This window comes from Zingiber officinale, chromosome 8B (genome assembly GCF_018446385.1).
Source record: "Zingiber officinale cultivar Zhangliang chromosome 8B, Zo_v1.1, whole genome shotgun sequence".
Lineage (NCBI taxonomy): Eukaryota > Viridiplantae > Streptophyta > Magnoliopsida > Zingiberales > Zingiberaceae > Zingiber > Zingiber officinale.
This window is the reverse complement of record NC_056001.1, coordinates 113,328,602-113,349,283: the sequence shown is the minus strand read 5'-3', so window position 1 is coordinate 113,349,283 and position 20,682 is coordinate 113,328,602. Positions and strand designations below refer to the sequence as shown.

The 20,682-nt window shown below is 42.1% G+C and overlaps 1 protein-coding gene across 1 annotated transcript; it reads left to right on the top strand.

Moving 5' to 3' along the window:
- Window positions 1-18,697: 18,697 nt before the first annotated feature.
- On the top strand, window positions 18,698-20,384 carry LOC122016781 (UPF0481 protein At3g47200-like). The gene is made up of 2 exons (XM_042574180.1): window positions 18,698-18,814; window positions 18,994-20,384. Exon 2 carries the CDS (start codon window positions 18,997-18,999, stop codon window positions 20,257-20,259), a length of 1,263 nt encoding a protein of 420 aa, XP_042430114.1. The 5' UTR covers window positions 18,698-18,814; window positions 18,994-18,996; the 3' UTR covers window positions 20,260-20,384.
- Window positions 20,385-20,682: the final 298 nt, after the last annotated feature.

Here is a 20,682-nt window from a genome sequence, read left to right as displayed (position 1 = left end):
TTTCTATTTTCGGAGGCGGGTACTTTTGACTTATTGTCTTTGATATGCTTAGTAATGAAATTAACAATTTGCATTAATTGTGTTTTCTTATTTGTTTCGGTTAATCACTGCCCGATACATGTTACCTGCTTGATTGATTGTTTGTTTGCATATCGTGTTGATACCTATCTGATTTCACATGCTCATGGGTAGTGATATAACCATGTTTTACCATGTCAGGACCTAGGTTTGATACCTTATTTGATCAGTATATCTTGATATGATTTATTTACTTTGGTGCACATTATCATATGTCCAGAGCTTGATTTAGCATATTACCATGCGTAGTGACATGCACCATTCGCATGATTGCATGCTGTGTGAGAGATTGCTCCATTATTGTCGAGCACTTTGCCAGTTTTCATCACTGTTCGGTGCTCCGTTGTGACGCTCATGGGTAGCGTGACGCTCATGGGTAGCGTGGCACAGCGTGGTAGCACGTCAGTTTGACTCTTCCGGTGCTCCGTTGATCCGCTCATGGGTAGTGTGACACAGCGTGTAGCACGTTAGAGATTCCTCCCCGTCATAGTGTACCGGGAGATGAGAGCATTGCGCTCCCCCATTTATGATTTGGGGTAGGAGTACGTATGTACTCCGACAACATCCCGTCCACTCGATCACTCATCAGGAGTAGTGTTGCTGAGTGCACGGTTGTCACAGCCCTACCCACTTGGTCCCACTTTTGTTGTGAGTTGGCTGACTGGCGTCAGGGGTGACCATGACATTGGCATCATATGCATGATGCATTTATTGTTTGTGATTGTGTTTGCTGCATTTATATGCTGCATATTGTTTGGATACCTATGTTTGACATGCATACTGGGTCTTCCTATACCTCGGACTGTTTGTCCTTATACTCAGGTCATGGTTAGTACAGTATTCTCCTGTCTTCTTCGATTTGCATTTACCTTTATCTTTATCAGGAGACTGTACGCATGATTAGTGCTAAGTGTTATTTCTTTACTTTGCATATCAATTGTACCTGCTGAGTGTTGGACTCACCCCGCCTCCATTGTTGTTATTTTCAGGTTGATGCTGTCCGGAGGGAGTTCCAGTCGCTAGTCCTCACTGCACGTAGTGCCAGATCCCCTGCAGACCTCGAGGATTGATTGACTTTTGAGTTTTCTTCTCGTTTGTCTATGTTTAGACTTGATTTGTTTGATACTTGGACGTTGTATTTATTATTGTGATGTCGATGGATTTTATTTGGTCTTATTCTACTACATGCCTGCCGGGTCGGCATAAGAGGTGAGTTTCGTCGGATTTGAGTTTTACGAGTGTAGTTGAGTAGGGTGGTTTTCGAGTCAGAGTATTACTGCTTTGTTTGATTATATATAACTGCGTGGATGTTTGTGTGGTTGTGTTATATATATTGTTATTATTCCAGCCGCATGTGGCTGAGGTATGGAGATATGTAAAAAGTTTCAGATTGTCCGCCGTACAGGGGAGATACTGCCGAAATTTCTTCGGACGGGGACTCATCTGGGGCGTGACAATTTAGTGGTATCAGAGCCAAGTTTTGTTTTCATATTTTTGATGTTTGGGATAACCTGATACCAATTTATTTATTTGGTATCAGAGTGCCAGAGTTCGGCGACGCTTGTTGGATTTCCGTGTTTTGGATTTTCGGGATTTATCTGATACCAATTTATTTGGTATCAGAGTGGGTTATGAGACCTGCTTTTGGTGTTCTGGAGACTTATCGGATACCTGTTGTTGGTATTATGGATATTTGGGTTAGCCAGGTTTGCGAGTCAAACTGGGCATTTTCAGATTTTCGATATGGTTATGTTTCGGATTTCCGTTTCGGATTTATTTGGATTTCCGGCGATATGTACGTTCGGAATTTTGAGGTCAAATTGGGGACTGGACAGCGACGGAACATCTCTAGACGGCAAATAGGTATGTTGTTATTTTATGTTTGTTATATTGGTATTGATATCTGTAATTTAATTTAACAGATATGAGACGATCTACTCATATTGCTGCGAGACGTGGTGCTGGACGACCACGTGCGAGGACCACGGGATCTTTGGATATGCCAGAGATGCCCACTGTTAGTGAGCCTGTCAGTCAGGGACAGACTCAGGATGCAGCGGGAGCATCGGGCTCTCAAATCCCGATAGCTCCTGTAGAGATACCTACTTTGGCCACACCGACGGTATCCACTCCTACCGTATTTACGGTACCATCAGGTGTACCATTGGCGTGCCGACATTTGCTCCAGAGCGACCTACGACGTACTCGGCACCACCGCCACTGGACCTACAATGTACCCGACACCAGTGGCACCTGTGCCCCACGCTGCCGCCACCACCATCACCGCCATACCTCCACTACCTCCACCGCCACCACTTCAGCCTCCACCGCCGTGCCCACCGTGCCCGATATATCAGCACCGGGAGTTCCTCCTCCGGTTTATTCAGCGGTACCACCTGTAGTATCGGCTCCAGTGTTTCCGACAACTCACTGATATTGTGGTTGCACGAGCTAGGATTCCAGTACTGGCTGAGTCGATGAAGACTCGTTTCACTGTTTTCCGCGAAGATCTCGATCCGAGTATGGCTCTGTCCTGGATAGAGACTATGGAGCAGACTTTCTTTTATATGTCTTGCTCCGAGTGGGAGAAAGCAGAGGCTGTTTACCATTTACGGGATGAAGCTAATGCCTGGTGGGTTACTCAGCGTTCTATTATTGGTGAGCGCAACGTCACATGGACCAGGTTCAGAGAGGCTTTTGAGAGCCGTTTCTTTCCACTGTCCTATCAGATGGCTCGTCGACAGGATTTTATGAGTCTGAGGCAGAATAATCGCTCAGTAACCGAGTATAATACTGAATTCCTCCGGTTGGCTCAGTTTTGTCCATAGTTAGTTGCGGAGGACAGAACTCGCATGATGCAGTTTATACAGGGATTGGATGGTTATCTGCATGTACAGCTTGCCGGATTAGGGATTACATCTTACTCTGATGCATTGAATCGAGCTTTGATGATAGAGTTAGCTCGGCAGACAGCATATCCGGACAGGAAAAGAAAGCATACGGGTCAGACATCAGGGCAGGTCCAGCAGACACGGGCGACAGGACAGCATCAGAGTAGTCGCAGACGATCAGGTCAGAGTTCTTCTGGGGTTTCTCGTAGGCCTCAGAAGTTAGGACAGTCTTCCTCAGGATGTTTCCGGTCTCCTCGGCAGGATCGGAAACAGTCCACCAGCGATATACAATGTTTCCGATGTGGTTCCAGAGACCACATCACTTCAGCCTGCACTTTGGACCAGTCAGTTTGCTTTTATTGCAAACTGCCTGGGCACCAGAGCGGAGATTGTCAGCTGAAGGCTCAGCACACGGCTTCCGGAGGGTCAGAGCAGAGGGGACAGTCTAGTCAGTCAGTGTCTCGACGAGGAGGGCGGAGATTCACACCCTCACAGCGTCAGCAGGGAGCAGCTCCCTCAACAGCAGCAGCATTTGGCATGCTTGGACAGGAGTACTCCAGTGCTTCTGTAGCACCCCAGAGTTTTGTTTCAGGACCTTATTATCCGACTCAGGGGTAGTACCAGACTCAGTCCCAGCCAGCTGTACAGTATCAGTCCCCATCCTCTCAGTCTTATCTGGCACATAGTCCAGCAGCGCCTCAGTGGCAGGCTTCTGCCCAGTCGCAGCAGCCGCTGGGACTGGACGAGTTCATGCGATTACCAGGGAGGATGCGCAGCGAGCCGACGGATCCGTTTTCCGCGGTATGATTTCCATTTATGCATTTTCCGCTGATATTTTGATTGATACTGGTAGTTCGCACTCTTTTATATCCCGTCCCTTTATGCGGGAGATTGGTAGATTACCCACTTGCAGACCCCAGCGATTGACTGTCTCGCTACCGTCCGGTGATAGGAGATCAGAGGTTGCCCGTTAGACTTTGGCAACATGATACTTACGGTAGATCTTCTAGTATTGGAGATGGTCGAGTTTGATGTCATACTTGGCATGGATTGGCTGTCAGTTTATCATGCTACCGTTGATTGCCAGACGAGGGTGGTCACCTTCCAGCCTCCGAACCAACCCTCGTGGAGTTTCACTGGCATCAGAGACGACGGTATCTCGATTATTTCGGCGATTCAGGCGCAGAAGCTGCTGTCTCACGGCTGTCATGGTTTTCTGTTATCGTTGATCAGTACTGAGGACAGTAGTAGTTCGCAGCTCTCCGATGTTCCTGTAGTCCGGGAGTACCCAGATGTATTTCCAGAGGAGCTGCCAGGTTTGCCTCCCAGAAGGCAAGTGGAGTTCGCTATTGAGCTGATTCCGGGAACCGCGCCGACATCGAAAGCTCCGTATCGTATGGCACCAAAAGAGTTGAACGAGATGAAGGTTCAACTCCAGGAGCTTTTAGACAGGGGATTTATTCGCCCTAGTGTTTCACCATGGGGGTTCTCCAGTTCTGTTTGTCAAGAAAAAGGATGGTACTATGAGGTTGTGTATTGACTACAGGTAGCTGAATGCAGTGACCATCAGAAATAAATGTCCATTACCACAGATCGAGGATTTGTTTGATCAGCTCAGAGGTACATCAGTGTATTCTAAGATTGATCTGCGATCCGGATATCATCAGTTGAGAGTCAGAGATTCTGATATCCAGAAGACAGCTTTCCGTACCAGATACGGTCATTATGAGTTTTTGGTAATGCCATTTGGGCTTACCAATGCTCCAGCGGTGTTTATGGACTTGATGAACCGCATCTTTCTGGAGTATCTGGATCAGTTTGTTATCGTTTTCATTGATGACATATTGGTCTACTCTCGTTCCGAGGAGCATGCACAACATCTTCGCACAGTCTTGGAGATTCTTCGACGACATCAGCTGTACGCGAAGTTCAGCAAGTGTGCATTCTGGCTATCCTCAGTCGGTTTTCTGGGACACGTGGTTTCTAGCAGAGGTATTTCAGTTGATCCTCAGAAGATCGAGGCTGTCACCGGTTGGGAGCAGCCGAAGTCAGTTCAGGAGATCCGCAGTTTTCTGGGATTGGCCGGATATTACCGACGTTTTGTCGAGGGCTTCTCGCGTATTGCTATGCCACTGACACGTCTTACCCGGAAAGGCGTGAAGTTCATATGGTCCGAGGATTGCAAGACCAGCTTTCAGGAGCTGAAGCGGAGATTAGTGTCGGCTCCAGTTTTGATTTTACCTTCTGGAGAGGACAGATTTGTACTTTACACCGATGCATCTCTTCAGGGTTTGGGCGCTATTCTGATGCAGCACGGCAGAGTAGTCTCTTATGCTTCTCGTCAGCTGAAGGAGCATGAGAAGAATTACCCAGTTCATGACCTGGAGTTAGCTGCCATCATCTTTGCTCTGAAGCTATGGCAACATCATTTATACGGTATCACATTTGAGATTCTCACTGATCATAAGAGTCTCAAATATATTTTCACTCAGAAGGAGCTTAATCTTCGACAGAGGAGATGGATGGAGTTCCTGAAGGACTACGATTGTACCATTAGCTACCACCCGGGGAAAGCTAATGTGGTTGCAGATGCACTCAGCAGGAAGTCCAGAGTGTTGGTTGCTACTCGGAAAACCTAGAGGTTCCACTGTACAAAAATTTTGTACAAAGGTCTGAACCTTTTCCTAGCTACCATGTGTTCTTTTAAATTAAATTTTGGATCGCCTGCGGAACTTAACACGTTTGATCCAAAACTTAATATATTTGTTCTTTAAGGTTTAGACTTGGATCTCCTGCGGAACTTAACACGTTTGATCCAAATCACCTAAGTTATTAATTCCATTAATATTAATTTCCATAATTGGTTCCCAGTACTGACGTGGCGAGGCACATGACCTTCTTGGATATGGGAACAACCACCACCGACTAGACAAAACCTTTTATGGAAAGCTAATATTTAATTTCCTAAAATAACTTTAGGTCAACCAAAAAGAACAATCAAATCACAAGGAAAAGAAAAATAAAAGAACACAACTTCGAAAAACATATTCGAAATACTAGAATCGTAAGCCTCTTGTATTTGGTATTATTTCCATAAATAACTAGCATGATGCGGAAAGGAAAAATTACTAGTTATACCTTCTAAAAAGACCTCTTGATCTTCTACCGTATTCTTCTTCTAACCTCGGACGTTGTGTGGGCAACGATCTTCCGAGATGAGAACCACCAAGCACCTTCTTCTTCCTTGCAAGTTTCGGCCACCACAATTCTCCAAGAGAAGTAGAGGTCCGGCCACCACCACCAAGCTCCAAGGGATGCAAGAAACAAAACCACCTTTCTCTCCTTCTCCTAGCTAGAACCGGCCACCATCAAGAGCTCCAAGAGAGGTTGCCGCCGGCCATAAGAAGAAGAGAAGAGGAAGAAGCTAGGGCCGGCCACCAAGGAGGAAAAGAGAGGAGAAGAATAATAGAGTTGATCACCCGTGAAGGCACCTCTACCCCCTCTTTTATAATCCTTGGTCTTGACAAATAAGGAAATTTTAATAAAAAATTCCTTAATTCTTTTGTCATAAAAAAGAAAAATTATTTTAATTAAAAAACAATTTTCTTCTTTTAATAATAATGGTCGGTCACTTCTAATTCCCCAAAACAAGGAAAATTTAATTCACACAAGAATTAAAACTTCCTAATTTGTTTCTAGAAATTTATAAAAATTTCTCCAATAATTTTATCCCTTCATGATTGGTTAATAAAAAGGAAATTTATAAATTAAAATTCTTCTTCTAAACATGTGGATAATTTCCAAAGGAAAGTTATCTCTAAAAATTAAAATATCTTTTCAATCTACAAATAAGGAAAGATATCAAATCTTTTCTTAATCTTTTGTAGAAAAAATATTTAATTTTTAAACTTCTCTTTTAAATTATTATCATGGTCAAAAAGGAAAGTTTTTCTTAAAAATAAAATCTCCTTTCAATCTACAAATAAGGAAAGATTTCAAATCTTTTCTTAATCTTTTGTAGAAAGCTTTAAAAGGAAAGATTTAATTTTTAAACTCTCTTTTAAAACTATGATATCCACATAAGAAATAATTTTAATAAAAAATCCTTTTTAATATGATGGCCGGCCACCTAAACTTGGGCTCCAAGCTATTGGCCGGCCAACCTTTAGGCTTGGCCGGCCCTAAGCTTGAGCTTCAAGCTTAGCTTGGCCGGCCCCTATTGGTTGAATAAGAAGGTGGGTATGTGGTGGGTATAAATCTCTATATACAAGAGGCTACGATAGGGACCGAGAGGAGAAATTGGTTTTGGTCTCCCGATGAAATTAAGCTTCCCGTGTTCGCCCCGAACACACAACTTAATTCCATCAATAATAATTCATTCCACTAAAGAACTATTATTGAACTACCGCACGAATCCCAAATTACATTTTGGGCTCCTTCTTATTATGAGTGTGTTAGTCTCCCTGTATTTAAGATATCAAATGTCCACTAATTAAGCGAGTTACTGACAACTCATTTAATTAATATCTTAGTCCAAGAGTAGTACCACTCAACCTTATCGTCATGTCGGACTAAGTCCACCTGCAGGGTTTAACATGACAATCCTTATGAGCTCCTCTTGAGGACATTCTCAACCTAGATCACTAGGACACAGTTTCCTTCTATAATCAACAATGCACACTATAAGTGATATCATTTCCCAACTTATCGGGCTTATTGATTCATCGAACTAAATCTCACCCATTGATAAATTAAAGAAATAAATATCAAATATATGTGCTTGTTATTATATTAGGATTAAGAGCACACATTTCCATAATAACTGAGGTCTTTGTTTCTTTATAAAGTCAGTATAAAAGAAACGACCTCTAATGGTCCTACTCAATACACTCTAAGTGTACTAGTGTAATTATATAGTTAAGATAAACTAATACCTAATTACACTGCGACCTTCCAATGGTTTGTTCCTTTCCATTATGGTCGTGAGTTACTGTTTATAATTTATAAGGTACTGATAACATGATCCTCTGTGTGTGACACCACACACCATGTTATCTACAATATAAATTAATTGAACAACTACATTTATCATAAATGTAGACATTTGACCAATGTGATTCTTATTTCTAGATAAATGTTTATACCAAAAGCTAGGCTTTTAGTATACACTCTAACACAGAGGGACTTTGGCTTGCCACCGGACTTCAGTCACGGACTTAATTCAGAGTTTCTCGGAGTTAGATCTTGAGGAGCAGGGACCGACAGAGCAGGGTATTCTTGTTACCATGGTTGCTCAGTCGTCGATCAGGACGAGGATCCGAGAGGCACAGGCCAGTGATCAACATTTGTAGTTTATTAGCAGTCAGATAGCTTCCGGGCAGCAGACCGAGTTTACACGAGACGAGGAGGGTATTATATTCTTCCGAGGCAGATTATGCGTACCTCAGTCTCATCCGGTCTTACAGGAGCTACTACAGGAGGCACATCGTTCTCGATTTGCGATCCATCCAGGCGGGACCCGTATGTATCGAGACTTGAGGCGTTCCTACTGGTGGAACGGCATGAAGAAAGACATCGCGGATTTCGTAGCTAGATGTCTTGTCTGTCAGCAGGTGAAGGCTGAACACCAGAGACCTGCAGGATTACTTCAGCGGATTCCTATTCCTGAGTGGAAGTGGGATCACATTACCATGGACTTTGTGGTAGGGTTGCCGAGGACACGACGAGGTCATGACGCGATTTGGGTAATCGTTGATCGATTAACCAAATCAGCGCACTTCTTAGCGATCCGGAGGACTGATTCCCTGGATCGATTGGCAGATCTGTATTGCCGGGAGATCATCAGACTACATGGTGTTCCGTTGAGTATCATTTCGGATAGAGATCCACGGTTTACGTCTCGATTCTGGCAGAGTCTGCAGCAGGCCTTGGGTACACAGTTCCGTTTCAGTACAGCTTTCCATCCACAGACAGATGGACAGTCAGAGCGGACCATTCAAACGTTAGAGGACCTGCTGAGATCATGTGTTATGGATTTCGGAGGCAGCTGGGAGGACCATCTGCCGTTGGTAGAGTTTACCTACAACAATAGCTTTCATTCGGCTATCCAGATGGCACCGTTTGAGGCGTTGTACGGTAGACCTTGTCGGACACCCGTCCTCTGGGATGAGGTTGGAGAGGCCCAGCTGTTGGGACCTCATAGAGTTCAGCAGGATGCAGAGTTGGTCCGTACTATCAGATGGAGGATGTCAGAGGCGCAGGACCGCCAGAAGAGTTACGCTGATCGGAGACGTAGACCACTAGAGTTCTCTGTGGGCGACCATGTATTTCTGCGAGTTTCACCCACGAAAGGGGTGAAGAGATTTGGCCTCAGAGGTAAGTTAGCTCCACGGTATATTGGTCCTTTCGAGATCTTGGAGAGGATCGGAGCGGTAGCTTACCGATTGGCACTACCACCGTCCCTGTCAGGCGTTCACGATGTATTTCGCGTATCGATGCTGAGGAGATACGTGCCTGATCCGACACATGTGCTGGCAGATATTCCAGTTCCAGTTCAGCCTGACATTACATATGAGGAGGTTCCGGTACGGATACTCGACCGGAAAGAGCGTCAGTTGCGGAACAAGACTATCCGGCTGGTTAAAGTCGGATGGCAGCATCATTCAGACGAGGAGGCTACTTGGGAGCTCGAGGACACTATCCGAGCTTGATATCCCCATCTTTTCACTTGAGGTGTGTGATTTAGTTTACCGTTCAGCATTTATACTTTATATCTGTTGTTAGTACTTGCTGATGGTAGATAACGAAATTTGGGGACCAAATTTTTATTAGTGGAGGAGAATGTAAAATACCGGAAATATGCGAATATGAATAAGGGGATTTTCCGGAATTTTTGGACATTTTTCGGGAATTTTTCGGAGCTCGTATGAACGAGTTGACGGGGATAAAAACGGGGTTCGGAAAAGCCTGTTTAGGTTACCCTGTTTTAATGAGGAAAAGATTTATTTTTTTTCTTTTCCTTTTTCTTTTTCTTTTTCTTTTTCTTTTTCTCTTATTTCTTTTCCGTGCACCCGACGCCGAAACCACCCGCGCGCCCGACTTCTTCCCTTGCCCTAACCGGCGCCGACGCCTCACTTCTCCTCTCCTTTGCCTTTCTTTTCTTCCCTTCACCACAGCGCCGACGCCTCCTTCCTCTTGTGTCTCCCGATCGTCACGGCCGACGCCGGCAGATGAGAGCTGCCATCCGAGCCCTAGCCTCTCCGATCTCCTCTTTGCGCTAGCCGTGCCCTAGATTCATCGCCGGCCTTCTCCACGCTGAGCTATGCACAGAGCCACCGCTGACCTAGCACCGCCGCCTTCTTTTGTTGACTCTGCCGATCCCTTGCCGCTGCCCTCTCTGGACCGAAGCAGCCTCGGCCACCGAGACTCCCTCTCTTCTCCTCTGGTCCGACGAGCCACCGCCGGACACCTTTGCTCTCGGCCCCATCGCGGTGATCAGTAGCCACTGGACGTCGACGCGCAGAGATCACACCGTGCCCTAGCCCTCCATCTCGCCGGCACCCGAGTACCACTGCCGGTGTTCTCCCGTGCCTAAGCTCCATCTCCTCTTCAGAGTAAGGTTGTTCGGATGAGGTAACAACAAGTGATTCCAGCAGTGATTCAGCAGTGTAATTTAAGGTTTCCAGCAGCAAGCAACCCTTGTTGGCAGTAACAAACCTTCAGTGGATCAGTGATTCCTGCTGTGAATTTAGGTAAGGTGTAGATGGTATAATTTTTACTGAGTTTGGGTTTAATTTGATTAATGAAGGTGTTGGAATTGTGATTTAAGTTTATCAGTTTGGGAGATTGACAATTTAACCTTGCTCCGACTGTTGATTTACAGTAGCAACGTTTCCAACCAGATTTGGACAAGTTGTAGAGGTAATTTTGTATATGTACTAGATTTCATTCTAGTTGTGGACTTGTTAGGGTACCCTAATTCTATTTAATCGTGATATGTGGCTTGAGTGGATTTGGGTTTTATCCTAGTTTAGCCTTAAGAATTTTATTTAGCTATACATTGGAGTTAGCTAAATAAATTATGTTTATATTGGTGACACAGGACCTTGACGCGAGACGGGTATCTCGACGTCGTGTTCGGACCGGATTGGACCTTTCTATTTTCGGAGGCGGGTACTTTTGACTTATTGTCTTTGATATGCTTAGTAATGAAATTAACAATTTGCATTAATTGTGTTTTCTTATTTGTTTCGGTTAATCACTGCCCGATACATGTTACCTGCTTGATTGATTGTTTGTTTGCATATCGTGTTGATACCTATCTGATTTCACATGCTCATGGGTAGTGATATAACCATGTTTTACCATGTCAGGACCTAGGTTTGATACCTTATTTGATCAGTATATCTTGATATGATTTATTTACTTTGGTGCACATTATCATATGTCCAGAGCTTGATTTAGCATATTACCATGCGTAGTGACATGCACCATTCGCATGATTGCATGCTGTGTGAGAGATTGCTCCATTATTGTCGAGCACTTTGCCAGTTTTCATCACTGTTCAGTGCTCCGTTGATCCGCTCATGGGTAGTGTGACGCAGCGTGTAGCACGTTATAGATTCCTCCCCGTCATAGTGTACCGGGAGATGAGAGCATTGCGCTCCCCCATTTATGATTTGGGGTAGGAGTACGTATGTACTCCGACAGCATCCCGTCCACTCGATCACTCATCAGGAGTAGTGTTGCTGAGTGCACGGTTGTCACAGCCCTACCCACTTGGTCCCACTTTTGTTGTGAGTTGGCTGACTGGCGTCAGGGGTGACCATGACATTGGCATCATATGCATGATGCATTTATTGTTTGTGATTGTGTTTGCTGCATTTATATGCTGCATATTATTTGGATACCTATGTTTGACATGCATACAGGTCTTCTATACCTTTCGGACTGTTTGTCCTTATACCGGGTCCTGGTTAGTACAGATTCTCTTCTGTCTTCTTCGGTTTGCATTTACCTTTATCTTTATCAGGAGACTGTACGCATGATTAGTGCTAAGTGTTATTTCTTTACTTTGCATATCAATTGTACCTGCTGAGTGTTGGACTCACCCCGCCTCCATTGTTGTTATTTTCAGGTTGATGCTGTCCGGAGGGAGTTCCAGTCGCTAGTCCTCACTGCACGTAGTGCTAGATCCCCTACAGACCTCGAGGATTGATTGACTTTTGAGTTTTCTTCTCGTTTGTCTATGTTTAGACTTGATTTGTTTGATACTTGGACGTTGTATTTATTATTGTGATGTCGATGGATTTTATTTGGTCTTATTCTACTACATGCCTGCCGGGTCGACATAAGAGGTGAGTTTCGTCGGATTTGAGTTTTATGAGTGTAGTTGAGTAGGGTGGTTTTCGAGTCAGAGTATTACTGCTTTGTTTGATTATATATAACTGCGTGGATGTTTGTGTGGTTGTGTTATATTTATTGTTATTATTCCAGCCGCATGTGGCTGAGGTATGGAGATATGTAGAAAGTTTCAGATTGTCCGCCGTACAGGGGAGATGCTGCCGAAATTTCTTCGGACGGGGACTCCTCTGGGGCGTGACAACAACGGTGAGTAACTCTTCAGGGGGAGAGTTCTTTTTGATGTGTGCCAATAGGGGGAGAAATGTAGGGTTTAAGTTAGACCTTCATTACCTAAAGAGGGAGTTTGCCCTCTAGGAAAAGGGGAGAATGAAGGAAACCCTCATTCATACTTTGGCATGAAAGAAAGTTGAGGCTATGGGATTAACCTAACTTAAAGGTATTGTCAAACATCAAAAAGGGGGAGATTGTTGGTACAATATCCTAGGTCAAGGTTGACCTGGTTGACCAAGCTTGAGTTGGCTTAAGCTTGAGTCTTGATATTTGGGTTTCGATGTTTGACAATACATGGAGATTGCAGGTGTAATCATCCGATTGGGAAGATTGTTTGGGAAATTCCCCTCTGGTCAAGGTTTGATCAGATTGATGTGAAGAAGAGTTAAGTAGGTCAAAGGATTGACCGGATACTTGACTGGGAAAGTTCTAACTGGAGGTTAGGCAGTTGAAAAATCTAGTGAGTAAAGCTAGGCAGTTGGGAAAATCCTAGTGAGTGAAGCTACGTGAAAGTCCTGGTGAATGAAGCCGGGCAATGGAAAGACCTGGTGAGTGAAGCTATGCACAAGGAAATCCAGGTGGGTCAAGGTTGACCAGACACCTAGTGTGGGAAGTCCAAGTAGGTTAAAGGATTGATTGAATACTTGGCACAAGAAAATCCAGGTGGGTCAAAGTTTACCGGACACCTGGTGTGGGAAGTCTAAGTAGGTTAAAGGGTTGACTAGATACTTGGCACAAGGAAATTCTGATGGGTCAAGGATGACCAGACATCTGGTGGAAGGAAGTCCAAATGGGTCAAGGTTGACCGGACATTTGGCACGAGAAGAAAAGTCCAAGTGAGTCAAAGGGATTAACCGGACACTTGGTGAAGAAATCCTAACAGGTCAAGGTTGACCGGATGCTAGGCATAATGTTCCAACAGGTCACGATTAACCGGTTGTTGGAATTGGAGACCTTGGACTTGAGTTTAGGCAAGTCAAAGGTGGGGCAATCGATTAACCGATCGATTGAACCGAAGTCTAATCGATCAGTTGATCAATTGGATGTGCGTAGTGACAAGCAGATGGCCCAATCGATCAATGGATCGATTGGGAGCTTAAATCGCACGCATAGAACCTCTCCCAATCGATCAGCTGATCGATTGGGCACCTCCAATCGATCAGCCGATCGATTGGGGAACTGAAAATCTCACGATTGAGCTGAATCGGTCGGTCGATCGATTCATGCGATTTCCAGAAAGTACAGAGGCACTCTGAATCAATCGACCGATCGATTCAAAGCCTTCCCAATCGATTGAGAGTCATTCAATCGATCGGGATTCGACCGTTCTGCAGGTTATAGTTGTTGGCGAGCGATTCCTTCGACACGACTTCCATTCCTCTCCACCGATCTTCAATGTTTCTACTACACAGCTCATGGCCAATTCTTGGAAGCTCTTGGAGAAAGTGCTGGTGCACTTCCAAGGTTCAAGAGTCAATGACAAGCAACAAGTAAGCAAGAAGAAAGAGTTTTTCTTTGTATCTTTGTATTTTATTCTTGCGTGTATTGTATTTTCGTTGTGTGGGTTTGCATGAGGCTTCTTCGCCTCCGACTGCGACCGAGAAGGAGTGTTTTGATTAGTGGAGTGTGTGTCGTGTGTAGATCCTTGGATTAGTCACCTCTTCTTGAGGTGGATACCAAGTAAATTCTCGTGTTAGCATTGTAAGTGTGTTTCTTTTTTGTTTATTCCGCTGCACATCTCCAAGAAGCACATCTATCAAGCGCGACGAGCTATTCAACCTCCCCCCCTCTAGCACATTTCAACCCTAACAATATTGTGTATTTACATCTTGTTTTCATTGTTTTCTTGTATGTGAACTTGTACGAGGTTTCTCCACCTCCGGATTATTTCCGAGGAGTGTTCTTTATAGTGGAGTGGGTGCACTGTGTGGATCCTTGAATTAGTTATCTCAAAAAGGTAGATACCAAGTAAAATCTAGTGTTAGCAATTGTTGAGTTTTTCACTACAACGTATCAATAAGATGAAGTGATGGGAGTTAATCATCCCCTTTTAACTCCCCGAGTATCCTAACACTCACCATGGGTTAATGTTGATGATAGAGGAAAAAAACAGCATATGGATCTCATAGCAATAGCAAACAGCTTGACAATCACGGCAACCACTGCATCACCATGGATTTGCAAATTGCAAAGCAACTGAATGTGTACGAGGGAGGAAGGAGACATGATAAATCTTGTAGCAATAGCAAGCAACTTAATAATTATGTGGTCAACAATTTTTATGAGATCAGATCGGTTACCCCAGATTATATTGTCCAACTTAATTAATCATGTTTTCACCTACAATTTACCTGCTCCATATAGATCTAAGGATGAATTGATGGACAACTGAACTAGGGGTACTCTGATTATGATGTTATTATCTATTGACTGAGGTGCCAGGTTTGAGTCCCCACCTGCATAGGCTCTTATCAATTAAAAAGTCCCCAATTTGGAGTAATGTTGACCGAGGTGTCGAGCCCTCTTATCAACTCTTTATCCGTCGGATACGTGGTACTGAGGCTCCCCAAAAAAATCCCTTAAAAATTCCTTCGGGAGTTTCTGGGGTATGGGGCCGCGAAGCGGTGAGCCCATTCACGTTAAAAAATTTACCCTACCTTAGTTTTGTCTCTGGTGCCGTGGTTGGACATCCAAGTTGTCTCTCAGATACTCGCGGTTCTGTGAGACCAGATCGGTCATCCCAGGTTCGACGTTACTCAGTCTGATTAATCATTATTTTTTTTATTATTTATTTTAGGGATAGATTGATGGAGATATTGGAGAAGAACCAATCATCTTTTTGCAAAATGACGATGACCGACTCATCATGTGACAAAAAGGCGAATACGCTCGCCCCCAATGCCCCCGCCAATCCGTCCCAGGGCTAACATGGAGGAGGTAAATCACGAGCGGCTACTAGCCTTTGGAATAGTGACTAGCACATAAGGGAGGTATTTATCTCGACTTGGCCGAGATTCGAACCCCAGACTTTATTATGATAATATTTCATGCGCTAACTACTAGACCCATCCGAAGGGATAAAAATTAACTCATCATGAATTTGTGGAGTGGTTGAATGCTGACCAAGGAGGAAGGGACATCATAATCATGTAGCGATCATATGCAATCCCGGCCCCAGTCGTGCCTCTACAGAATTATTGATGTATTTTTTTTTTTTTTGATAATTCAATAATCCGAGCTTCATCTAATTAATCCGGGAGGTAAATGATCTTTCATCTTAATTCATTTATAGGATAAATTTAAAGTACAATTTATACACACTTAAAGATTGACCACTAAAATATTTGTTCTCATTGGAATTTAAATTTTGATTCTCTTATTTGTTCTCTAAATTGTTTTACCACTACACCATACCCTTAAGGGTCGGTTGGATATATTTTTTTCAATAATTTAAGTACCCAAATTTCATCCAACTAATCCTACAAGTAGACGTCTCTCTCATTTTGCTTACATTAAATTTGGAGTACTACTTAAGCATACTTAGAGACCTACCTTAGAATATTCATTCCTATTAAGGTTGGATACTTTCTTAGTTATAGATCGGATAGATAAGAGAGAATCGATTGACATTTTTTTCATTATTGTCTTTTATTATAACTTGTGAGCAAACTTTGTAATTTGTTTCCATATTCTTCCTACAATGCAATTGTATGGAATCATATATAATTTATGTTTAATAATTTGTATAATCTTATTTGGTGTTAGCTCTTTTTCAAGCCTCAATTGGAATACCTCTAACCCAAATTTAGTCGATTTCATTTTGACTTGCTCAAAGCGACTTAAGTGTTGTAATCTAATTGGCACGAGTAAAGTGATTGGGTAGATGGATTTGTTAATTTGATCAAGTTAAACAAATAAGTGGAGTGAATTCAATTGAATCTAGTAAAATATTCGTTCTAATTGTCGTGTAAACTTTCAATATTAAGGTGGTGTTTGGTTCTTTCTTATTAATTAGAATGAGAATGAATATTATATTATTATGGAATGAGAATAAGTATGACTATGGATATTATTCTTAAAAATAATATTTGATTAATTGAATATTTTCTATCTGAATAAACTAAATTTTTTCTTTTTTATCCTTAGAGGAATAAGAGAAAAAACTAAATGTGAGAGAAAAATACGATGAAAGAGAAATTGTAATGGAAAAAAATAAAGAGAGGGAAAATGTGATGAGAGAAAATGAGAAAAAAGAGTATGATGAGAGTGATCATGGTGGCAAAAGGTGAATACGCTCGCCCCCAGCGCTAAACCCTAAACCCTGCCAACCCGTCCCATGACCAACACGGATGAGGTAAATCACGGGCAGCTATTAGCCTTTGAAATAGTGACTAGCACATAAAAGAGGCATTTACCTCGGCTTTGCCGAGATTCAAACCCCAGACCTCATGGTGGCAACACCTCATGCGCTAGCCATTAGACCCATCCGAGGGGACATGATGGGAGTGATCATGATGAGAGAGGATGATGAGAGAGAAAATGTGATGAGAGAAAATGAGGAGAGATTGAGGAGAATGTATGATAAAAGAGGCAATGTGACGAGAGAGAAAATATGACGAGAAAAAATGACAAAAGAGAGTGTGATAAGAGAGAATGCATGATAAGAGAGGACGAGAAGAGAGAAAGTGTGAAGAGAGAGAAAGTGTGATAAGAGAAAATGAAGAGAGAGTGCATGATGAAAGAGATTGAGAAGAAAGAAATTGTGATGATAAAATAAAGAGAGAGAAAGTATGATGAGAAAAAAAATAAAGAGAGAGAAAATGATATAAAAAGAAATTTAAACATATCGTCTAAAACTTAATTCTCATTCTTATTCCATCAAAATTAAAAATAGAAAATGAGATTTCATAAATACTTAAATTTTTAAATTTTATTTCAAAATTTTAATTTTATTCTCACCAACCAAATATACAATTTAAAAATAAATTTATTCTTTTATTTCTAACTCCCTACCCCAAACGCCACTTAAAAAATACACATCGTGTCAGTCAACGATATTGTAAAAAACGATGACAGACGACAAAATGGATTTAAAATAGTGCTGTCGTGGGATTAGCCCAATCAAAAAAAATTATATAGATATTTTATAATCTACAATTTTGACAGTTGGTATCCAAAAGAATTGATATATATATATATATATATATATATTTTTCCTTTGTTTATTTTATTTTGGTGCTCAGTTTCGTACCTAATGTTTTGTTAATCAAAGTCTAACTGTCAATTTGACATTGAACCTACTTAAATATATTAGGGAAACTTCCCAGCAATTTCAGTCTACTAATTTATAATGTTGATGAGGGGAAAGGGTCTCGTAGCACTAGCAAGCAGCTCAACAGTCGTTGCAACGGCCGCCGGTTAGATTTAATAGAATGTCAATAACAATGCAAAATGTTATTCATTTCCGGGCACGTACGGCACAATGGTAAGATGTTACGGGGAAATTCGATAGCACCCATTTTGATCCTCTATTGGGTATGTATTGAAGTTGAATTTCGGTGGAAAATTTGGGATGGATTGGCCGTGGGCCGAAGTACTCATGAGCGAAAAAAACTCATGAGTTTGTTGTTACGAGCATAGTACTCGGTTCGGCATTGAAACGATCTTACAAGGACGACGAAGATTATGGAAATCAGCTGCATTTCCAATATACCTAATGGGCAAACTAGGGGAGGGCTACTTGCCTCCAGGATTAATCAGGCGAATCCGGTACTTGGTTATAAAACATAAAATAAAATAAATGAACATATCATTTTAAAAAATTGTTATTGGGATAAATATGAGGTAAAACATCAACATGTGAATTAGGTTAGAAAGTTTTTTCTAACTTTTTATCTTTCTCTTTTCTATGTGTGATCAAAATTAAAAAAAGTTAAATTCGGAAAGTTAAACCCAGCTTCTTAGTCTCCTTCTTTATTTTCGATGGGAACCATAAAAACGCCAAAACCTAAATCACTGATGGAGACGCCCTTAATCCAAATCACTCTTTTCAGGCAACTAATTTATGTTTTTTGCCTGGCAATATTTTGTAAATTACTCAGAAGGCTAGGCCTGACCAATTTGTCATATATATATATAGCTGGTGAAATCTTAATTTCCTTCTCTCCATTGTTGGACGAAGATGTGAATATCGCCAGGCAGCTACTTGAGTTGTATGTCTTATTAATCCTTGAAAGTAGTATATGCATTCTCTTCTTACTTTCCTCCTGTTATTATTATTATTGTTTTATCTACATTCTATATCTTAATTTTACCATTTAAATTTTATGTTAACTCGTTTAGTTGTTTGTTTATTGTCCACATCTAAAGTTTTTTCACTTATTTGTTATAGCTAATGAAGAACAAAGATAGTACTTCTGCGATCAACATAGATGCGAAATGGGAAAGAAAATTAGAAAATAATGCAATCTACCAAGCTCCGAGGCGAGTTAAGCATCAAAATCCAACAATCTTTAAAGTCTTGAATGTTTTTCGAGATGTCGAGCCTGGTGCCTATGATCCGATGATTGTCTCACTCGGACCTTACCACCATCACCAGCCTCGCCTTCAAGCCACGAATCAGCTCAAGCGGCTCTTGCTCAACAAATTGTTGGAAAAGGGTCATGAAAAAAGTCTGAGGAACTATCTCATACTTATCAAGGAAAATGAAACCAAAGTGCGAAGGACTTACTCAGAGGCACCGATCGACATGTGCGAAGAACAATTCGTCGAGATGATGTTGCTGGACTCTGTGTTTGTCATCATGATCTTGTGGTTTTGGAAGAATGAGGGATTGGAAGCTATAGAAGACCCAATCTTTAGGAGCGGACAACGAATTTTGATATTATTGGCACGAGACATGTTGCTAGTGGAGAATCAACTGCCCTTCTTTTTGCTTGAGGCTTTGTTTGACAAAGCATTCCCCGATAAATGCGGCAAGCTAAAATCATGGATAAGTCAATTCTTCAGTAGATTTATGGGTAATGAGCACACATTACTCAATCTTTATAATGTAACAATTCACCACATCCTCCATCTTCTTTATTCATGTAATATTGTGCCATTAATCACAAGTATTGATGTTGTTGCTCCAACGGTGCTTGAGGACCTGAGGTTGGGACGGGTCCCAAGTGTGACTCAATTGGAGGTGACAAGAATAAAGATCAAGAGGAAACAAAAGGCAACTACTTTCTTAGATATCACCTTCAAGAAAGGGGTTCTAGAGATCCCCCAGATCGAGATTGACGACGACACTAACGTTCTCTTTAGGAACCTCATTGCATTTGAGCAGTGCCAAAATAACCCCATTTGCAATGCCATTTCGACCTATGTCTGGTTCCTGTCTTGCATCGCTGAAACTGTCGCAGACGTCGAACTACTCCAGCGGAAAGCCATCATCATCAACAGGCTTGGGAGTAAAAAGGAAGTAGTCAAGCTCTTCAGAAAGCTCTGCAAGGAGGTGGTGGTCGACATCCAAAACTGCTACATTTCGAGCGTCTTCAAGGAGATAGCGCGATATCAACAAATGAAATACGTGGTATGTAGATGTGCATCACAGATGCGATGCTTTTCTAAATCCTTGGTCATGTCACTAGTTTGCTCCTTGTCATTGCAATAATGCAATTAGCCTTACTAGTGTTTCATTGTAAATGACAATATTTTTGTAAATAGGAAGTATTATTAAGTCTCTTGTAAAGCTAAATAGTTCTTATTGTGCTATAATTTGTAAGAGATAAAGTGCGATTGATGTGTATAATAAATATAACAAATTAATATAATGTCATTTGGCAGATTATATTACTGGTTGAAACTAACCAAGCTAGGCCATTGGGCCATCCATCGTATGAGCCATGGAGTGTTGTCACCATGGATGCTGGGATGACTATGCTTTGATTTAATAGAACAAATAAAATGTGGAATTGAATGAAAGCATCCAGTCAATGACGGATTTGGGAATTTAAGAATGAAAGGGTGATTTTTACGCAGAATAAGGAACGGTATCTTTCATTTTTATCAATGGAACCTCATAATATTAGAGATT